General features: G+C 61.1%; 2 protein-coding genes across 11 annotated transcripts; one reads left to right on the forward strand and one right to left on the reverse strand.

The window, feature by feature from the left end:
• The first annotated feature begins 936 nt into the window (after positions 1 to 936).
• On the forward strand, positions 937 to 4,052 carry CISD3 (CDGSH iron sulfur domain 3). Of its 3 annotated transcripts, XR_012786483.1 has the most exons (5): positions 937 to 1,086; positions 1,264 to 1,299; positions 1,891 to 2,010; positions 2,272 to 2,499; positions 3,647 to 3,771. XR_012786483.1 is itself a non-coding variant. In XM_075561731.1 (4 exons), the coding sequence occupies exons 1-4, from the start codon at positions 1,039 to 1,041 to the stop codon at positions 3,824 to 3,826; spliced, it is 381 nt and encodes a 126-aa protein (XP_075417846.1). In that variant the 5' UTR covers positions 937 to 1,038; the 3' UTR covers positions 3,827 to 4,052. The 3 variants fall into 3 exon arrangements, 2 of the variants coding, with proteins under 2 accessions (XP_075417846.1, XP_075417845.1); XM_075561731.1 differs by lacking the exon at positions 2,272 to 2,499 and having other exon boundaries at positions 1,267 to 1,299; positions 3,647 to 4,052; XM_075561730.1 differs by lacking the exon at positions 2,272 to 2,499 and having other exon boundaries at positions 938 to 1,086; positions 3,647 to 4,052.
• Positions 4,053 to 5,225: 1,173 nt separating this feature from the next.
• Positions 5,226 to 14,822, reverse strand: PCGF2 (polycomb group ring finger 2). Of its 8 annotated transcripts, none has more exons than XM_075561736.1 (12): positions 14,652 to 14,822; positions 14,340 to 14,431; positions 13,311 to 13,422; positions 8,863 to 9,014; positions 8,295 to 8,391; positions 8,004 to 8,059; positions 7,869 to 7,919; positions 7,574 to 7,700; positions 7,423 to 7,477; positions 7,247 to 7,345; positions 6,360 to 6,440; positions 5,226 to 5,779 (listed from the first exon to the last, which is right to left on the reverse strand). In XM_075561736.1, the coding sequence occupies exons 4-12, from the start codon at positions 8,972 to 8,974 to the stop codon at positions 5,408 to 5,410; spliced, it is 1,050 nt and encodes a 349-aa protein (XP_075417851.1). In that variant the 5' UTR covers positions 8,975 to 9,014; positions 13,311 to 13,422; positions 14,340 to 14,431; positions 14,652 to 14,822; the 3' UTR covers positions 5,226 to 5,407. The 8 variants fall into 8 exon arrangements, with proteins under 8 accessions (XP_075417851.1, XP_075417849.1, XP_075417854.1 ...); XM_075561734.1 differs by having other exon boundaries at positions 14,297 to 14,431; XM_075561739.1 differs by lacking the exon at positions 13,311 to 13,422 and having other exon boundaries at positions 7,574 to 7,682.
• Between the last annotated feature and the right edge of the window lie 2,028 nt (positions 14,823 to 16,850).

Genomic DNA, 16,850 nt, shown 5'->3' on the forward strand with positions numbered 1-16,850 from the left:
ATCCTGAACTTCCTGGGGGGAAAGGATTGAGGTGATGTCTTTTTCTTTTAGTTTTGTTTAATACAGGTTTTTTTCTTAAAGAAATACTTTTATTGGGGGCTCTTACTTACATCTCATCACAATCCATATATTCATCCAGTGTGTCCAGCACATTTGCATCTACTGCCATCATCATTTTCAAAGCATTTACTTCCTACTTGAGCCCTTGCTGTCAGCTCATTTCCCCCACCCCCCTTGAGGGAACTTCTTTAAGGGGTCCATTTGAAGGACAGTGGGGAGCAGTAGCCCTGACACCTCAAGCCACAGACTGATTACAACCACTTAGTCTTGATCCACTGAAAAGTGGGGGACGGGGGGGGGGGGTCTTCCTTCCCATTCCCTCACCTCTGCCAGCCCAGCTTGGCTCCTGGGGGGTGAGACTGGGCTCCCAAACCTGGCTGTCATCCCCAGCCTGCAGCCCCCCAGACCACCCCCTACCCCGCCGCCTCCACCACCTGGCTAGATGTAGCAACCCCTTCCTGGGGAGCGGGGAGGGAAGCCACGGATTGCAAACCCATTCACCTCCTTTAAATCCTCAGCCCAAAAGGCACCCCCACCCCCACCTCCAAGCCTGGAATTGTGCATAACCCGGATCTTGTATCTTTGTATAACGGATGTTATTTGTACGAAGGGTAAATCGTAAACAGCACTTGTTCTTTTAATAAAAGAATGTTTTACAAAAAAAAGAAAATGCCACCGAGAACCTGCTTTGTCTGGCCTCCTGGAAGGGAAGGGGGTGGGGCTGGGGGGGCGCCGGGCGCCGGCGGAGGGAGCGGTGACCTTGCCAGCGCGGTGCAGCACAGACCGGCGATTTGCATGTTGGAAATAACAGCGCGCCCCGCCCCGCCCCGCCCATGGGTGCGCGGCGCGGCTGGTTCCCGCCCCCGGGCCGGATGGCCGTCGGCCGCACGCGGGCGCGCGCGGGGAAGCGAAGGGCGGCTTCCGGCCGGCGGAGGCAGCGCGAGGAGACGGTCAGGGCGGCGCGGAGCCCGCACGGCCATGGGCGGCCCGGGAGCGGCCGTGCTGCGGGCGGCGCGTGGAGCCGGGGTGGGCGCCTTCCCCCGCGCGCCGCGTTTCCTCCAGCCTTCCCCACGAGGCCTGCCCCGCGCCCTGCCCCCCGTTTCCCGCGTGGGCCCCCTCGCTTAACGCTGATGTTATTTCCCTCTTCCGAACCGCCGCCTCCTCCCGGATGCCCGCCTGCCCGCCCGCCTGCCCGCCGCTCAGCAGCTGAGCCAGAGGCGGGGATTCTCCTCCTGGCTGGTAAGGACGGGCCGGCCTGGGCGTGGGGTGCGGGGTGGAGACCCCGCCCGGCCACCCTAGCAACACACAGCGGTTCCCAGCCGGGGGGCCGAGCGGCCCTTCCACAGGGGTCCCCCGATTCAGAGCCGTAGCAAAATGACAGTGATGAAGGAGCAACGAAAGCAATGTTGTGGCTGGGGGTCACCCCCACACGAGGACCTGCATGAAAGGGTCGCAGCGTGAGGAAGGTTGAGAACCGCTGGTCTAGAAGGTGGACTGGACCCCACGTAGTAAGACCCGGAGGTTCGGGGCTGCAAACAACAATGCTTGAAAGATCAAGCCTTGGGGGAAGTTGGCCCTGCCTTAGGGACCCCAGCCCTGCCCACCCTACCACCCAGGGAGGGGGCTGGGGTTTAGACTGAAGGCTGCTGGGCCCTCAGAACCTAAGTGCCTCTCCTCCTGGGGGAACTGCCCTGCAGGTGGTGCTGGGTCAGCCCCCTCAGGAGGAAGCCTGGCCCAGGCCCAGGCCCAGGCCTGTGGGAAATTAGACAAGGCAGGAAAGGGCTCTCAGGGCTTCGACTGCCCACAAGCCCCCGTCTTTCATTTCCACAGGCCCGATGGTTCTCTAAAGCCCCGGCCAAGGCCGTGGTGGCCCAGAAAACACCCATCAAGGTGGAGCTGGTGGCTGGTACCACATACAGGTGGTGTGTGTGTGGTCGCAGCACAAAGCAGGTGAGAGGCCTCCACTCCCCCTTCCCTGCTGACATGTGGCGTCCGTGGGGTGAGGACGATGTGGTTGTTTCCGAGAGCCTCAAGATAGCCCTGTCTCCCTTCACGTATCTTCGAGACCAACAAGGAAGGGGGAGTGGAGGTGAAAAGGTCCCAGGCCAACACCACTCCTGGAGTCCCCAGCCAGGCAGACCCTGGCCACGTAGACTGGCAGAGCCCAAGCTCTGGCCCACTTTGTCTCTCACTCCACGTTCCGTCTTCCAGGAGGCATCTGGATCGTCCGTGAAGGCTCTTGCTTTCCCACCTGTCCTACTCCCCCCTAGTCCTCTCCCAGAGAGCACTTTGCCTTTCTGGGATTCCTTCCGGGTCATCGGCTGAGCCTGCCATCCTCTCTCCACCTGCTTCCTAGTACACTGCGTCTCCATTTTGCCTCTCCAGCTCCATTTCTTCCTGAGCTGAACTTTGAACTGTGAGCCTCTCCGCGGTATCAAGGTATCCGAAGCCCAGTCACTGATTGCCATGAGTCATTGAGTCGCTTCTAAGGGTGGGACGGGGCTGAGGGAGCCGGCCTCCAGGAGTCTGGCCCAGCATAGGGAGGCATAGCGGACTGGGCAGACCACTGATTTCTGCTTGTGCACTCCAGTCTCCCAGTCCCTCTCCTCCCGCCCCACCCTCACTAGCCACCACACGCTGGCTCATAGCGACCCTACAGGACACAGGTGAACTGCTCCTTAAGGCTCCGAGACTCAATCAATGGGAACAAACAGGCTCTCCTGCCTCCTGCGGGCATGAAAGGCATTTCAGGAACCAGTGGAGACTCCGGAGCCATGTAAAATACAAGGCAGTAACCACCCATTTCCTTAACCATTGCAGACTTTCCACCTGGACAATTCTGCCCCTGTGCAGCCCTCTGCGTCCTGCAGAAATGATGGCTCCAGAAACTCTGCCTGGACACATGTCTGGGCAATGTGCTTAAGGACCGTCACTCATCTTGTTTCCTGGCAATGCCTACAGTAGCTCTGGTGTTGCTGTGGGCGAGCCAGCTTGTCACCCCACCTTACCCCGACTCAGAGGTGCTGAGTTGGGGGTCTGGGTTTATGCGTGTGAAAGCAGGACCCTGGAGGAACAAACCCACAGGGCTGATAATTTGCCTGAGGGTGCTGGGGAAGAATCCTGAAGCCCACCCCACCCCCCCCCCATCCTGCCAAAGAACCCACTCTTGGAAGGAGTACAGCCAGGTTGCTCCTTGGGAGGGAGGGATGGGCTGACTCCATCTCTTGTACATTGGCCATGTCATCGGGAGAGGAAGCTGTCCCTGGAAAGGGGCATGGTGCGCCATAAAGAGGGGCAGCAAGGAGGAGGCAGAGATGGACTGACGCCTGGGGCTGTGGCCCTGGGCTCCAACGTAACAATTGTGAGGTTGGTGCAGGCCCGGCCGATGGGAGCCCCTGTGAGTCAGTCGACAACGACAGTGGGTGGTGAGAACACTCAGCCCCCAACGTCGCAGACGTACATCAGCTGGTCAGAGTGGACCCAGAGTCTTAACTTTATTCAAACCAGAAAGTCTGGCTTTAGACTGAGTTCCCCACCCCACGTCTATGTAGGTGGTCAAGTCTGACGTCTCTCTTTCCTCCACCAGCCCTTCTGCGATGGCTCCCACCTCTTCCAACTCACTGGCTTATCCCCACTCAAGTTCAAGGTCCAGGAGACTCGCACAGTAGCTCTCTGTACCTGCAAGGCCACCAAGCGCCCCCCATACTGTGATGGCACCCACAGGAGCGAGCGGATACAGAAGGCAGAAGTGGGCTCCCCGCTCTGAAGGACTGGGTGCTTCCCAGCCCCAGGGGCCTTGGCTGCAGGCTTCTGAGAGGTACCCCCTTTTGTAAAGATGAAAACTGAGCTCAGAACCTAAGGGATCACCCAGGGGTCTGGGTACACCTGGACCCAGAACCTGGGCTCTCCAATCGGGGGGAACCAGAAGCAGGCCCCTGGGCTCAGCACCTATTGCTGGTGATGATGGGATTAAAAAAACATGCCCATCCAAAGTCGTGGTCTTGTGGTCACTGGTGGGAGGCATCTGCCCCACCCCTGTTCCAGATTGCACCTTGTGGATGGGCAGAGGGCACACATTTGGCTTCAGCTAGCAAGAGGGCAGTTCTGATCCACTCAGGTGGGGGTGGTGCCCCCAGAGACAGAATTGGGCCCTGATACCAAAGGCAGGAGGTAGCCAGGGGGCGCATCCGTCCCTCCCCTGCCCCTTCTTCCCCCAAGAACTGCAGGCACCAGTGTAGGCAGCATTTATTGCAAAGCCAGGAGATACAAATGTCCCGGGGTAGGAGGAGAGCAAGTCCCAGGACGAGGTGCAAACACAGACAAGCCCCCCGGGGGCCCCCAGCCCCACACCTAGACTGTGATGGGATCTAGAGCCATCCCCGCACCTCCTCCCAGTCTATGTACATTTGAGGAAAGACACTTGGGCACAGGCAGGCTTGGGTCTGCCCCTTGGGAGACTGGAGGTGGGTCAGAGGTCACAGGTGTGCTTCCTTGTGCTTTTTAGGCGCCCCTGCCCCTAACCAGACTCCACCTCGGTTGATGGGGGCGAGGGGGGGGGGCGGTCTGTGCTTGTCTGAGGTTAGGCACACACACACACCCCACCCCCACTCCCGGTGACGGGCAGGAGGTAAAGGTGTTCAGAGCTAAAGCTAAGGGCTGCCTGTGGCCGGAATCGTCTCTCCCACAAGACAAGGGATGCAAAGACCACACGCACAGGGGAAGTGGGGGGGTGGGGCGCAAGGCAGAACTCTAATCTTCCCACGGGTTTCTACTGCAGGAGGAAGAGGCCAGGGAGAAGCCACCTCCACAGGCCACCTGCTCCTCAGAAGAAGGGACAGGCTGCGTTTGTAAAAGGCGCGGGACACTCAGTAATGGGGGGAAGGGGCAGGACAGCAGCCAAGATGGGGAGAAACACGGGATGAACCCCTCTACACAACCAGGTCAGAGCTGTGCCTAAAGCTTTGGGGGGGGCCAACGGGAGTCCCCCCCCAACACCCCATCTAACTTGGGGAACAGAGGGATGAAGGGTCAGGCCTTCCTGTCCACCTCCAGCACCCCCAAATGAGAGCAAATTACACAAGCCCCCTATCAGTTAACACAGACACACACACACACACACACAAACATAGTCTTGTTTCCTGTGGCATTTAAATTAATCTGGCTGGTCCATAGAAAATAAGTATGTATATTTGGTTTTTCCTATGTACATATATATATAGATTTATTTATAAAACCCACCCCCCACCCCTAAGGTGGGAGGAGCTGGGAACAAGTAAAAGAGGTGGAAAAAGGGCCCAGAAAAAGTGGAGGGGCGTAGCCAGACTGGGCAGAGGGTCCTTGGCTCAGGTTAGGGGGGCACAGGTGCCCCGTTGACCGTCATCTTGCGCCCCCTGCTGGTGGAAGACGGTGTCTGCAGGCAGTTCAAGGTGACCCCGTTGGCAGCTGTGGGCGCCCCACTGACCGTCGAAGGGGGAGTCGGGGAGGTGGGGTGGGCGGCCGGGGGGCCGTGGGCGCTGGGAGAGCCGTGGGAGGGGGTGGCAGGGCTGGGCAGGGAGGAGGACGTGGCCGGCAGGGTGGCAGGGCTGGGCGCCTTGTCACTGACCGACTCGCACTCTGAGGCCCCGCTGGTGTTGGTGCCCTCCGAAGGGGTGGGCGCTGTGGGCAGGGTGAGCCGCTTGCAGGCTGGCTGGACACGATACTTGAGGGGGAGGGGGCCATTCTGCAGGGACGCAGTGGGGAGAGATGGGGCCAATGTCAGGGGCCAACGGGGTCCCCATGGACCATCCACCCGCAGCAGCTGCCCAAAGGAGAAAACAAAAGTGTGCTGGGGGGTGGGCGGTGTACTTAGAGGTGAGGCGGGAGACAGAAGGAGACCAGAGCGCAGGATGTGAGGCAGCCACCCCAGAGGGGCCTGGAAAGACCATGGGAGACAGGGAGCCCAACAGAGAGAGAGAGAGAGAGACTTGAACCTTAGAATACTGCAGACTGAAACAGCTACTGTGAATGCGGGCAGAGGTGCAGAAAGCAATATGTACTCCTCCACATCCCCCAAACCCTGTTTTGACCCCAAACTAGGCCCCGGGCCAAAAGGTCCTTTCCTCCATGTGAGAGATGACCTGAGAAAGAGAGCCAGGAATGGGCACACGTGGCTCTTGGGGGGGGGCAAGGGGTGGACTGTCTGGCATGACAGGAGGTTGGTTACCTGTAACCACAGCCTAGTGCCAGATGCTGCAGGGGCCCCTTCCCCACCTGTCCCCCACCCCCTCCTGGTGCTACAGGGCAACCCCCGCTGGGCTCACCCGCCTCCAGGGGTAGATGTAAGCTATGTCCATGAGGGTGTAGTACTCCTTCAGGGGCTCATCCTCGTAGAGAACCTCCACCTGGGAGAGGGAGGCAACGCCACCGTGACAGAGCCCTTGGGGATTGGTGGGAGTGCTGGTAGAATGTCCGGTCCTCCCTCACGCCAGGGCCTGGTGTGCTTATCAGACCATCCCCAGCACAACTCCTGCCCACCGGTGGGAAGGGATCACGTTGCTAATATCTAGCACCCCAGCCCCTGCCCCAGTGGTGTAGGAGCTGCTGGGCAGAGACAGGTGGTCCAGCCCCCGGGGGTGGGGGGTCCCCAGCGGACCACAGGGGCCCACCCAGGAGATACTGAGAAAACACCATGTGGGGCTGGCTCCCATTGCCCTGGGATGGCCCGAGCACCGGGCATTTTAAGGCTCCCCGGGATTCTGATGTGCGGCAAGTTTGGGGATCCAGTCTTCCTACGGCCTTGCTAGTTGTGCAGTGGCCCGGGCGGGGACTGGCATCGCTGGAGTCTCATCAGAAGTGCAGGTTCTCAGGTTCACCCCTTGAATAAGCTCGCCCAGGCTTCCCGGTCCCCATTCAAGGAGGAGCACTGTCCTAGGGCTCCTACACCCCAGACCACAGTGCAGGAGAGCTGGCTCACGCCACGTCCTGCCCCGCCCCGTTGGCACAGTGCAGCTGTGAACACTGACTTGGCAGACACAGGCGCCCCTCCCCCATCGTGGTTTCCTCTGCCCTTCGGCCTGGCCTCCTCTACAGCCCTTGCCAAGCCCTTGGTGACACCAGCCAGCCCTGGACAGTCTAGGGCAGAGGCTGTCTGTCCGACACACCTGTGAGCCACCACCCACTCTCTGAAGGCCTCGGGCCTGGGACCCACCTTGTACTTGCCAGGCACGTCCATCTTGTTTCGGAGGAACTTGGCGAGATGCATCACCGTCATGGCTGCTGGGCAGCGCAGGAAGCGCACTCCTGTCTGCTGGGAGAGGCCTGTGGGCTTCCAGCCGAGGACCAGCGCCCAGCCCCAGTCCCCCTCTGGGTAGGCCAGGCACTCACCTTCTCTTTGTCCCCGTCCCCGTTCTCCAGGGGACCCCTCTTCTCCTCTCGGTCCCTGTGGGGCAGAGAATGATGCTGGGGGTTGGGGTGGCGGGGAGCAGGGGGTGACCCCATCTGGGTGCCGTGGAACCGAGCGGGGGGTCCCACTTGCCTGACACCCTCGTAGAACTCGATGGAGAGGCTGACAATCTCGTCGTCACTCAGGGCCCCCTTCTCCTGTTCCAGGACCTCGCCTCGCTCCTCGTTGGAGCCGTTGGGGACTGCAGAAGGTGTGAGCTCTGAGGAGCAGGCCAAGGAGGGGGGAAGGGGGCCCCCCTGAGGACTCAGGGGTCACACAACTGGCGAGGCCTGTCCTGCCCGGCTCTGGGGGGGCAGGCGTGGTGGAGCCGAAGGCGCATGGGAGTGGGCAGCCCATTGCGAGAAGCCGTCAGGCTGCGTACACTCACCTTCGGTCACAGGGTACGCTGCGTAGAAATCCCGCCGCCGTTTCATCTCATCTGCAAGAGGGAAACGGTGGGGAGAAGGTGGCAGGCCAGGAGACTGGGGCAGGGGATGGGCAGGGAGGAGCAAGGGGCATATACCTTTAAAAAGCCCAGGAACCAACTTGTACACGATGTCTTGGAGGGTTTTGTCAGATCTGAGGGGGGTGGGGGATGTGCGGCAGTCTGTCCCCAGCTCCCTCACCCCAATCACCTTGGTCAAGTGACCGCTCCCCGCCCTTCCTTCTTGGGGGCCCTTGTAGGCCTGTCTGTCTTTACCCCTCAGACAACGAGGGGGTGGGACAGGCAGGGCCCAGAAGCGTGGCCAGCGCTTCTCCCACATGGGCTGCCTTGGTGACAGGGCCAGGTGAGGAGTACCCCGGGCCCACCCACCTGATGCTCAGCAGGGGTCTGGTCTTGTGGACCTGCACGTCGCACATGGGGCAGTACTTGTTGGTCTCCAGGTAGCGCACGATGCAGGTTTTGCAGACTGGGGGGGGGGGCGGCGTGGCGAGAGGAGAGTGTCAGGCCTGGTCCCTCCTCCCTGGGCCCAACCCCTGTGCTCTCCCACTGAGGTACACAGAGCCCTTGCCCTGCCAACACAGTGACTATGTTAGCAATAAAGCTCCCCTGGATCCAGCCCTGGGGGAAGACACGTGTGCGTGTCTGTCTGCAAACGATGGACAGAATGCTGTCACCCACCACATGTAACATGAATCCTAAGCCCCAAGGAGTATAAACTAAAAGCCAGCCTCTTAAAACACCTCCCTAGGTACCTGACCCCTGGGCCACCATGCCCACAGACATTCAAAGACAGAACCGAGGTTTCAGATGGAAGTCCCTGCAAGGACTGGATAGGCTGACGCCTCCCATCCCACCTGCACGGGTACCCCACCCTGCAGCCTGGGAACAGTGGCCGCCTACCGAGGAAGCCACCCCGCTCCCAAGGCCCCCAGCTCACAGGAATGCAGGCACTCCACGATGGTGGTGGCATCAATGAAATACCCGCCGCAGAGGGCACACATGAGGTGAGGGTTCAGCTCCGTGATTTTGATCCGTGTGGTCCGATGCATGATGCCAGGGTAGGGAGTGGAGGGGCCGGGAAGCGTCACCCTGAGAAACAAAAAGTGGGATCAGAAACCCAGGCCCCGATGGCTTGTCACATACTTCACTTCCCATCTAGCCAAGCACCATCGCTCCCAAAACCCAAGGTCCTCCCTCTAGGGCTCCCCTCCAACCAGGACGGGGTGCAGGGAAGTGGCTGGGGGGCTCCCCGGTGGCACTGTCAGGTAAGGAAATCCACCAGCCACTCCGCGGGAGGCCGTCTGCTCCTGTAGAGATTGACCCCGGGGACATCCGATGTAGGGTCCTTGTGAGCTGCAACGGACTGGGTGGCAGGGGGTCTGATTGGGTTTGGGTGATGCCGGGGATCCTGGCAAGCCATGCAAGCCGGAGCAACAAGGCCAGGCTCCATTGCAGGGAGGGACAGCAGGATGGGTTGAGGTTAGACCAACAGAGTACTTCCCGGCTCTCAGAGGCTTGTGGAGAGACAGGAGAACGGGGCTTTTGTCAATCTCCCTGCTCCCAATCTGTTTTCCCCGAAGGGGTAAGCCCTCAGTGGCTAACTGTGTGCAGCTGAGCTGACCCTCTGGAGAGCAGTGACCGTCTGCTTTTATAAAAGGCAACCGGCAGCCTGGGAAGCACTCTGGGGCAGTCCTACCAGGTCCCACAGGGCCAGGGCTAGGTAGCCCCTGGGTGGGTGGCGCCAATGGTCAGGCACTGGACCTTAGATTGGCGGTTCGAACCGACCCAGAGATGCGTGAGAAGACAGGAGTGCAATCTGCAACCAAGAGATCCCAGCCTTGAAGACCCCGCCCGCCGGAGCAGAGAATCCACCCACCACACAGGGCCGTTGGATGAGAACACTTAAGGAGGGGGAAAGGGGAAAAACTCCAAGTCGACCACGTCTTTCCAGGCCGGCCTCCCCTGAAAACCTGGGGAAGAAAGCATCCTGCCCAGGCCCTGGAGGACGTCCCTCCCCTTCTCCCATCGCCTGCTGGAGACAGCAGCTCCCTAGAGCTGCCTTCTCTGGCAGGCAGGGGCTCAGGCAGGGTCCCACACACCTGACCTCAGGCCCAACCCCAGGCTCTGCCGGTGAAGGCAGGCAAGGAAGGAGGCCAAAGGGCGCCCACCCAAGACGCCCACCCATGCCCCAGGACCCTACTCGTGGACAGAGGCCTTTCCCACATGGCCATCTCCCACAGGTGATGCCTGTATAAGGGGCCTGCCCCAGCAACAGACCGCAGTCCCCACAGGCGGGCCTTATCCCGCTGCTGCGCACCCTGCCAGGGCCCCCAGCCTGGGCAAGAGAGGCCAGTTACAGAAGTCCCAGCAGAGGAGTTGACCTGCCCAGAGGAGGGGCAGCCTCTTCCACCCGCAGCTTTCCCAGAGTAGAAGTGCAGGGATGGAGTGGACTCGGGAAGGTGGCCAACAGTTCCTCACAACAAGCTCACGCCCCTTCTCCCCCTGCCAGGAGGGTTTCTAAGCCACCGCACTGGGTTTTCTAGGACAAGAAATTCACAGCCGGGACCAGCAGTTTCTATAGAGACCCCAGGATGAGCCTGGCCAGGACCCAAGCAGCCAACAGAGGCACAGGGAGCCTGGCCAGAGACTGGAGAGATGAGAGACACAAAGGCCACACTGGGAGAGGTAGCAGGTGGGAGAGTAGACAGAGATGTAAGCGTGTCCCCGGGCAGGGCAGAGCCCCCAGTGACGGAGCAGCTCAAGACCCGCATTAAGGGAAAGGGTCCTCCCCCAAAAGGCAACTTTGGTCAGCAAGGTCCCCTCTCACTATTACGCAGAAGGCTTGCTGGCTACTCCACTGTTTGGTTGTTTCCATAGTAACTCTGAGCCTGGCAAGATGCCCAAATATTATTACAACCATCCCCAGGAAGAACACTGGAAAACCCACTGCAAACCGCTGTCACTTGGAGTGGGTGGGGCAGTCCTCTGGAGTCCACGTCTGGACCACACAAGGTGTACCCCGAAACATGTCAGGGGCTGATCCTGCTAGGGGCCCCTGTTGTGACCAGTAAACTCACCCCCTTCTCTGTAGGATCCACACACGTGCACCCACACATGTGGAGCTGGGCTCCTCTCAAAGCCTCTGCCACCTCATTCACACACTGACTGATTTGTTCCTAGGACACCCCCAGACCCCAGGGGCAGTTCCCATCTGACTGACAGTTGGGGGTGGGCTGTGCTGAGCATGGTGGGAATGCAGACCATGAGCTGCCCTCTCTCTCTGGTGCCAGGGAAAGAGCTGCAGGGTTTTGCTGAATGAAATAGGCTTCCTCCTTCCCTTTAAGAACTGGGCCAGCCTCCCGTGTGTGTTCCTGACCCCCTCCCCTCCCCAGGGGCCTCAGCAGTTACCTCTGGGGCTGGGGGTGGGAAGGAACACTGATTGGTTCCTCACCTGATTGCCATGGTTACCTGCAGGGCCCTGCCAGCAGGTGCCTAGAGCAACAGTAAACAGCTCGGTTCCACATCCTCCCCACAGCTCCCTACACCTTCCCGAAGGAGCTCCCCAATTCCTTCCACTGTGTCAAGGAGAGAAGAGGGGTGCTGGATTGCTAGCTGACATCGCTTTAAAGAGGATGGAGGGAGGCAGAAATGGCCAAAGAGACAAAAGTGGGAGACCAAGGCCATAGAGAAAGGTGGGGGTAGGGCGCTGTGGAGTTGGGAGGCTCTGAAATCAACCCCACCTGGGTCTCCCACCCACCCGATACACCTCGACCAGGAGCCACGTTCTTCAGGATCTGCTGCCCCAAACCCACTGTCTTTGGAAGGACTGGTCTTGGGGAGGACCATGCTCCTGGCCTGAAGGGGGAATGGAGTTTGACTGGTAGCCAGCCCAAGCCCAGCGGTCTCCCTCTTCTTCCTCACTAGTAGACCACCACCCTCCACCTCTCCATTCAGATGGGTCTCTCTCTGGAAGCCCTTCCCCCAGTGCAGACCTCTGGGGTCCTCCCTGCTAAAACGACCAGCCTCTGCCAGCCCAGAGGCTCTTCTGGCCAGCCAACTGCATTCTTTGCCCGGCTTCCCCTGCAAGCAAAATTAGCCCAGCCCCCTCATGAGAAACTCCCAGGCTTTGTAAAAGTCACTCAAGGTCACAGGAATTGCAGAAGCAGGTGCTCTTAGAAAGCACCTTGTCTCCTCTCAACTTTCAGTTGACAGATGCGGAAACTCCGAGGGAAGGGACTTGCCTAAGGTCACAGGGAAAAGCAGGGCAGGGTGGTGGTGGTATGGGGGGGGGGGGGTTGAGGCTGGCAGCTTTCTGGCTCCACTCCAGAGCACTTTCCACACTGGCAACCTGACTAGGGACCTCCCTTATCTACAGAACCAATACATCTAGCTTCACTGCAGCCAGCCAGGTCTCCCACTCTGAAATAGCAAGAGGGAACCGAGGCTAGCTGCCCTCGCCTCACCCCGTGGTGCAGATGGAGAAACTGAGGCTCCGGGGATGGCAAAAACTCCACCAAGGAAGCAGAGCGTAGTGGCCAGTGTCAAACCTCCGGATCCCAGACTCCATCCCTCTTCCTGCTGAAAGGGTCCAACTGCAAGTCCAGTGTGTCTGCAAGCTAGCAGGTTCGTGTGTATTTGGGGTTATAGGGGTCCACCTGAGAACACTTCCAATCTCTCAAGCTTCCCTCGGTTACCCCCACCCCCACCCTCACCCCTGCACTGAAAAGCAGCCTCCCTGAGCTGGGCTCACTACCCTCCCCTTTTCCTAACTCAGCTCCCCCAAGCTTAACATCCAAACCCCGATGTATACTGAGCTGCACTGCCAGACACACACACACACACACACATACACACACACACACCATTCATCTCTCTCCCAGTCACAACACACGAGACCAGACACTACACAAGCAAGCAACACACACACAACAGGGCCAGACACTTGGCCAGACACACAGGAGGTTAAACACACCCATCACATACACAGCCAAACCAAGCCAGGACCACACTTGCCAGATGTATAAGCCACACCCACCAGCAGACCATAGTCTGACACCCCTGCCAGAAACCAGAGCCCCTCCTGGTGCTCAAGTGTACACACACACACACACACACACACCTGGTTCACCCACAAAATTGGTTAACACAAGGCTGGCAGCAATGAAGGCAGCTGGACTCAACCTCCACTCTGGGGGTGGCAGGCTGGGGGAGTGGGGGGCATCTGATGGAGGAAGTTGGCCACGTCGGAGGGCTCCAGCCCCATGACCACAGTCCCATCAACCAAGAGCTATTGGCAAGGCCAGGGGCAGCAGAGGGTTGCCCGGCTTTCTGCCTGACTTCAACTTGCACCCCATCCAGCGGTGCACAGCCACCGAGGTGCCTCACCTGGGGTGTCTTACATACAGCTCCAACCCCAGACCAGGGAACCCCCTGGGGGAAATCCTCCCACCAAGCAGCTGCAGCAAGGCTGGCTCTAGGCTCCTCCAAGTACCAACACCTTGGAACAGAGTGGAGGGAGGCAAGACATTACTCTCAGGAAAGGCAGACTGCAAGGGGTCCAGGGAAGGAGGCCCCAGGACAGAATGGGAGCCGTCTAGGAGACCCTCCCGGCCACAGCAGGGGGTTGTCCCGAGACAAAGAGAGGGGAAGGGCGGGGTAACACTGCCACTGTATTTATAGGCAAATTCTCCACCCCCACTTGGGGCGGCCAGAGCAATTCTGGGCAGTTGGGGGTCAGTGGGAGAGGGAGAAAGGCATGCCTGGCCCACCAGGAGAGGCAGGGGGCGTTTGCTGGCCGGAGGGTCCCACCCCCTCGGAGCTAGCGGCAGAAGAGCCAGGGTTGGGGGCTGGTGGTGCAAGAGTGGCCAGTCCATGAGACCCCGCTGCCACGGCGGGCGGGCGCTGGGAAAGACGGCGGTGGTCTCCCACCTCGCCACTCGACGCCTCCACGCTGGCCTCTCCCCGCTCTGGCCCCACGAGGCCGGGTCCGAGCACCAGGGACCTCAGTTACCGTGGCCGCTCCCACCTTCCCCAGAGCCAAACTTTCGGCGGGGCCCGAAGAGGGGAGTTGGGCTGAAAGCAGCTGGGCGGCGGGGGCGGGGTTCCCCGGGGGGGGGGACGGGAAAGGACCGGCTGGGGGAGGTGCCCGAGAGCACGGGGACCCCGGCCGGGGCGGGCGCCCCTCGGCCCACCGCAGCCGGAGAGCAAGCCCCTGCGTCGCACCCTGAAGCCCGCCCCGTCCACGACGCCCCGGGCCCCGGGGGAGGCAGCGAGGAACCCTTCCCCAGGCGAGGGGGAGATCGAGTCCAACGCGGGGTGACTTGGTTCGTGGGGGGGGGGGCGGAGGATCAGAGATACACCCCAGCCCGTACCCCCAAAGCACTCGGGGCGGCTCCGGACCCTGTTCCTCGCTACCTCGTGGGGCAGGGCTACCGGGGGCTCGGCACAAAGTGGTGGTGGTCGAGGGGAGACGCCGATCGTTAAAAGCGAGGATCCATTTCGGCCATCTTGGAAGGGAGGAAAGAGAAAAGGGGAGAAAGAAAGGCGGACGGGCGAGCGAGGCTCGGGGTGGGAGGGCGCCCCCCGCCCCCCAGAAGGCCCCGCTCAAAGCCTCCCCCCTCCACAAGGGTTTGGAAAGAAGGCTTGCCACCCCCGCCCCGCTCCGCGCTCTCCCGATCCTCAAACGGGTGGGAGAGGTGGGAAGCACAGGAAGGGGCGTCCGCTTACCTGGGTTCGGGGTCCGGCGGGTCTCGGGGAGGGGGGTGGGGAGGAAGGAGGGAGGGAAGGAGGGAAGGGAAGGGAGGGGGCGCAGCCGGTCGCTCGCCCTGGCAGCGGGCGGGGAGAAAGCTAGCGTCAGAAAGGAGTTTGTGAAAGCGGCTTGGGGTGGGAGGGAGCGAGGGGAGGGGAGGGGAGGGACGGGGCTGGAGGGGGGCACAAGATGGCTTTTTTCCTCCAGACAAGAGCAGGGCCCGCCCACTCCTCACCCACGTGACCTCATTCCTTCAGGATGTTTGCGGAGCGGAGCCCCGGAGGGGGAAAGGCTGGCGCTGCGGAGTGCCCCCCGGCCCCCCACCTGGTGCTGGGCCCTCCCCAAATCAGGACCCGACCCCCCCTCCCGAGCAGCCCCCTCGGCGACTCAAGGACGAAGTCGCTTCTCTCTGGCCCTGGACAATTAACTCCCTGTCCCCCCAAATGTGTGCCCCGTCCCCCCCACGCCCCCGGACCCTGAAATCCCACCCGGAGCCCGGGCGCCCGCGATGTGCACGCAGGGCCCGGCTGCCATGGGGCTCCCGCCGCAGACCCCGCGCTTCAGCCTGGCCCCGGGGCCCCGGGCGGGGGCCGGGCAGCCCCCAGGCGCGCGTCGGCTTATTCCCATTCACTCCGTGACACCCCCTTCCCGTGGACAAGCCTGTCCCTTCCTCGCCGCGGCCGGATCAGTGGCCCCGAAACGGCCCGGGCAGCGCGCCCCGAGGAAGCGGTGGGGCGCCCCTCTACCTGCGTGGCGCCGGGAGGGGTCAGGGGCGAGGTCCCCGCGCGCTCTGGCCCGACGGGGGCGGCCCGGCGCCGAGCGACCCGCGGAGGCCGGACCGGACACCCTGACGGGCCGAGCGGCTAGTGCCCGAGGCTGGGCCCGCGCTTTTCCCCGCCGAGCGCCGCTCCCCGCGTTTTCGGAGCCGGTGCGCTCGGCGCGGCGGGCGGGGCCGGGGAGCACCCGGGGCCCCCGGCACGGGCTCCGGTCCGCAGGGGCTCGAGCCCGGGGAGGGCGAGCAGGGAAAGCCGGAGGGGCGGCCGGCCGGCCGGCGCCGGTGCAGCGAATCGATACCACGTCTCGGCGGCGGGGTGCGAGGCTCGAGAGGACGGTGGATTCGCTTATTCGTTAGGCAAGATTTATTAGGGCTGGACGCTGCGTCTGTCCCTCCACAGAGCTCGATTGCCCGCCGGGCGCGCCATTAAGCTCTGGCGGTGAGTGGCTACTTTGAAATTTAGGAAACGTAGCTTCGGAGCGAATGCCGCCCCTTCCTCGTCCCTCCTTGCTCTGGGCCTCGAACAAAATGCCTCACCCTCTGGTCGGGGTCCAGGAGAGCTGCGGCCACTGGCCGCCAAGTGACCCCAGCTTCAGCCCACACCAGCTAAATGGTGGCGGTGGCGGGGAGGAAGAGGATGGGCGCGAGAGATAACCGCCCAGAGTGGGTGGACCCCACGAAGGCCGCAGGAGGACCCTAGAGGATCGGGTCACCTACTTCCAAGTCCCGGCACCAGGAGGGACCCCAAAGGACAAGGAGCTATTGGAGCGGACACGCCCACTGTCCCAAGGGCAAGTGTGTTACCGCATCCTAGTCTCTTGTTTGGAAAGATTATCTTCCTCTGACCCCCAGGTGCTCAGTAGAGTTGACTCACCTGAGCTCCACAGGTACTCTCTGTCTGCCCCTCCTTTCTGGTTAGAAGGGGCCCCAGGGTAAGAGAAGCCAGCAGAAGCTTTGGGAAGCTCTCAGCCCTAACACACACACACACACACACACACACACACACACACACACACACACACACACACACACACACACCACCCCCCCCTTGGGCTCACTCCATTGGAATCTTGGCCTAGGGGCCAGTGCTCATGGGTGGTCCATTGTTTTATTCTGCAGACAGGTCTAAATTGTCACAGACCAGGAGTATGCTGAAGATCCTCAGCTAGGGAACCTAATTTCTAACCAGTTTTATTTTTTGTTTGTTTGTTTGAGTCCTCACTAACCTGTCCCCAGTTTACTGGGCCTTTCTCTTTCAGGAAAACCTTCTGACCAAACCCTCCTCACACCTGATATTCTTTGGTTTCCCAGGCTTTATTCCATCAACCCATCTAGAAGCACCAGCCGCCAGCCAGCCCCTGTCAAACTGTGGGCTCCAGCCGGGGACAAAGCAGTTGCTCTG

Source organism: Tenrec ecaudatus, chromosome 10, assembly GCF_050624435.1.
Source record: "Tenrec ecaudatus isolate mTenEca1 chromosome 10, mTenEca1.hap1, whole genome shotgun sequence".
NCBI lineage: Eukaryota > Metazoa > Chordata > Mammalia > Afrosoricida > Tenrecidae > Tenrec > Tenrec ecaudatus.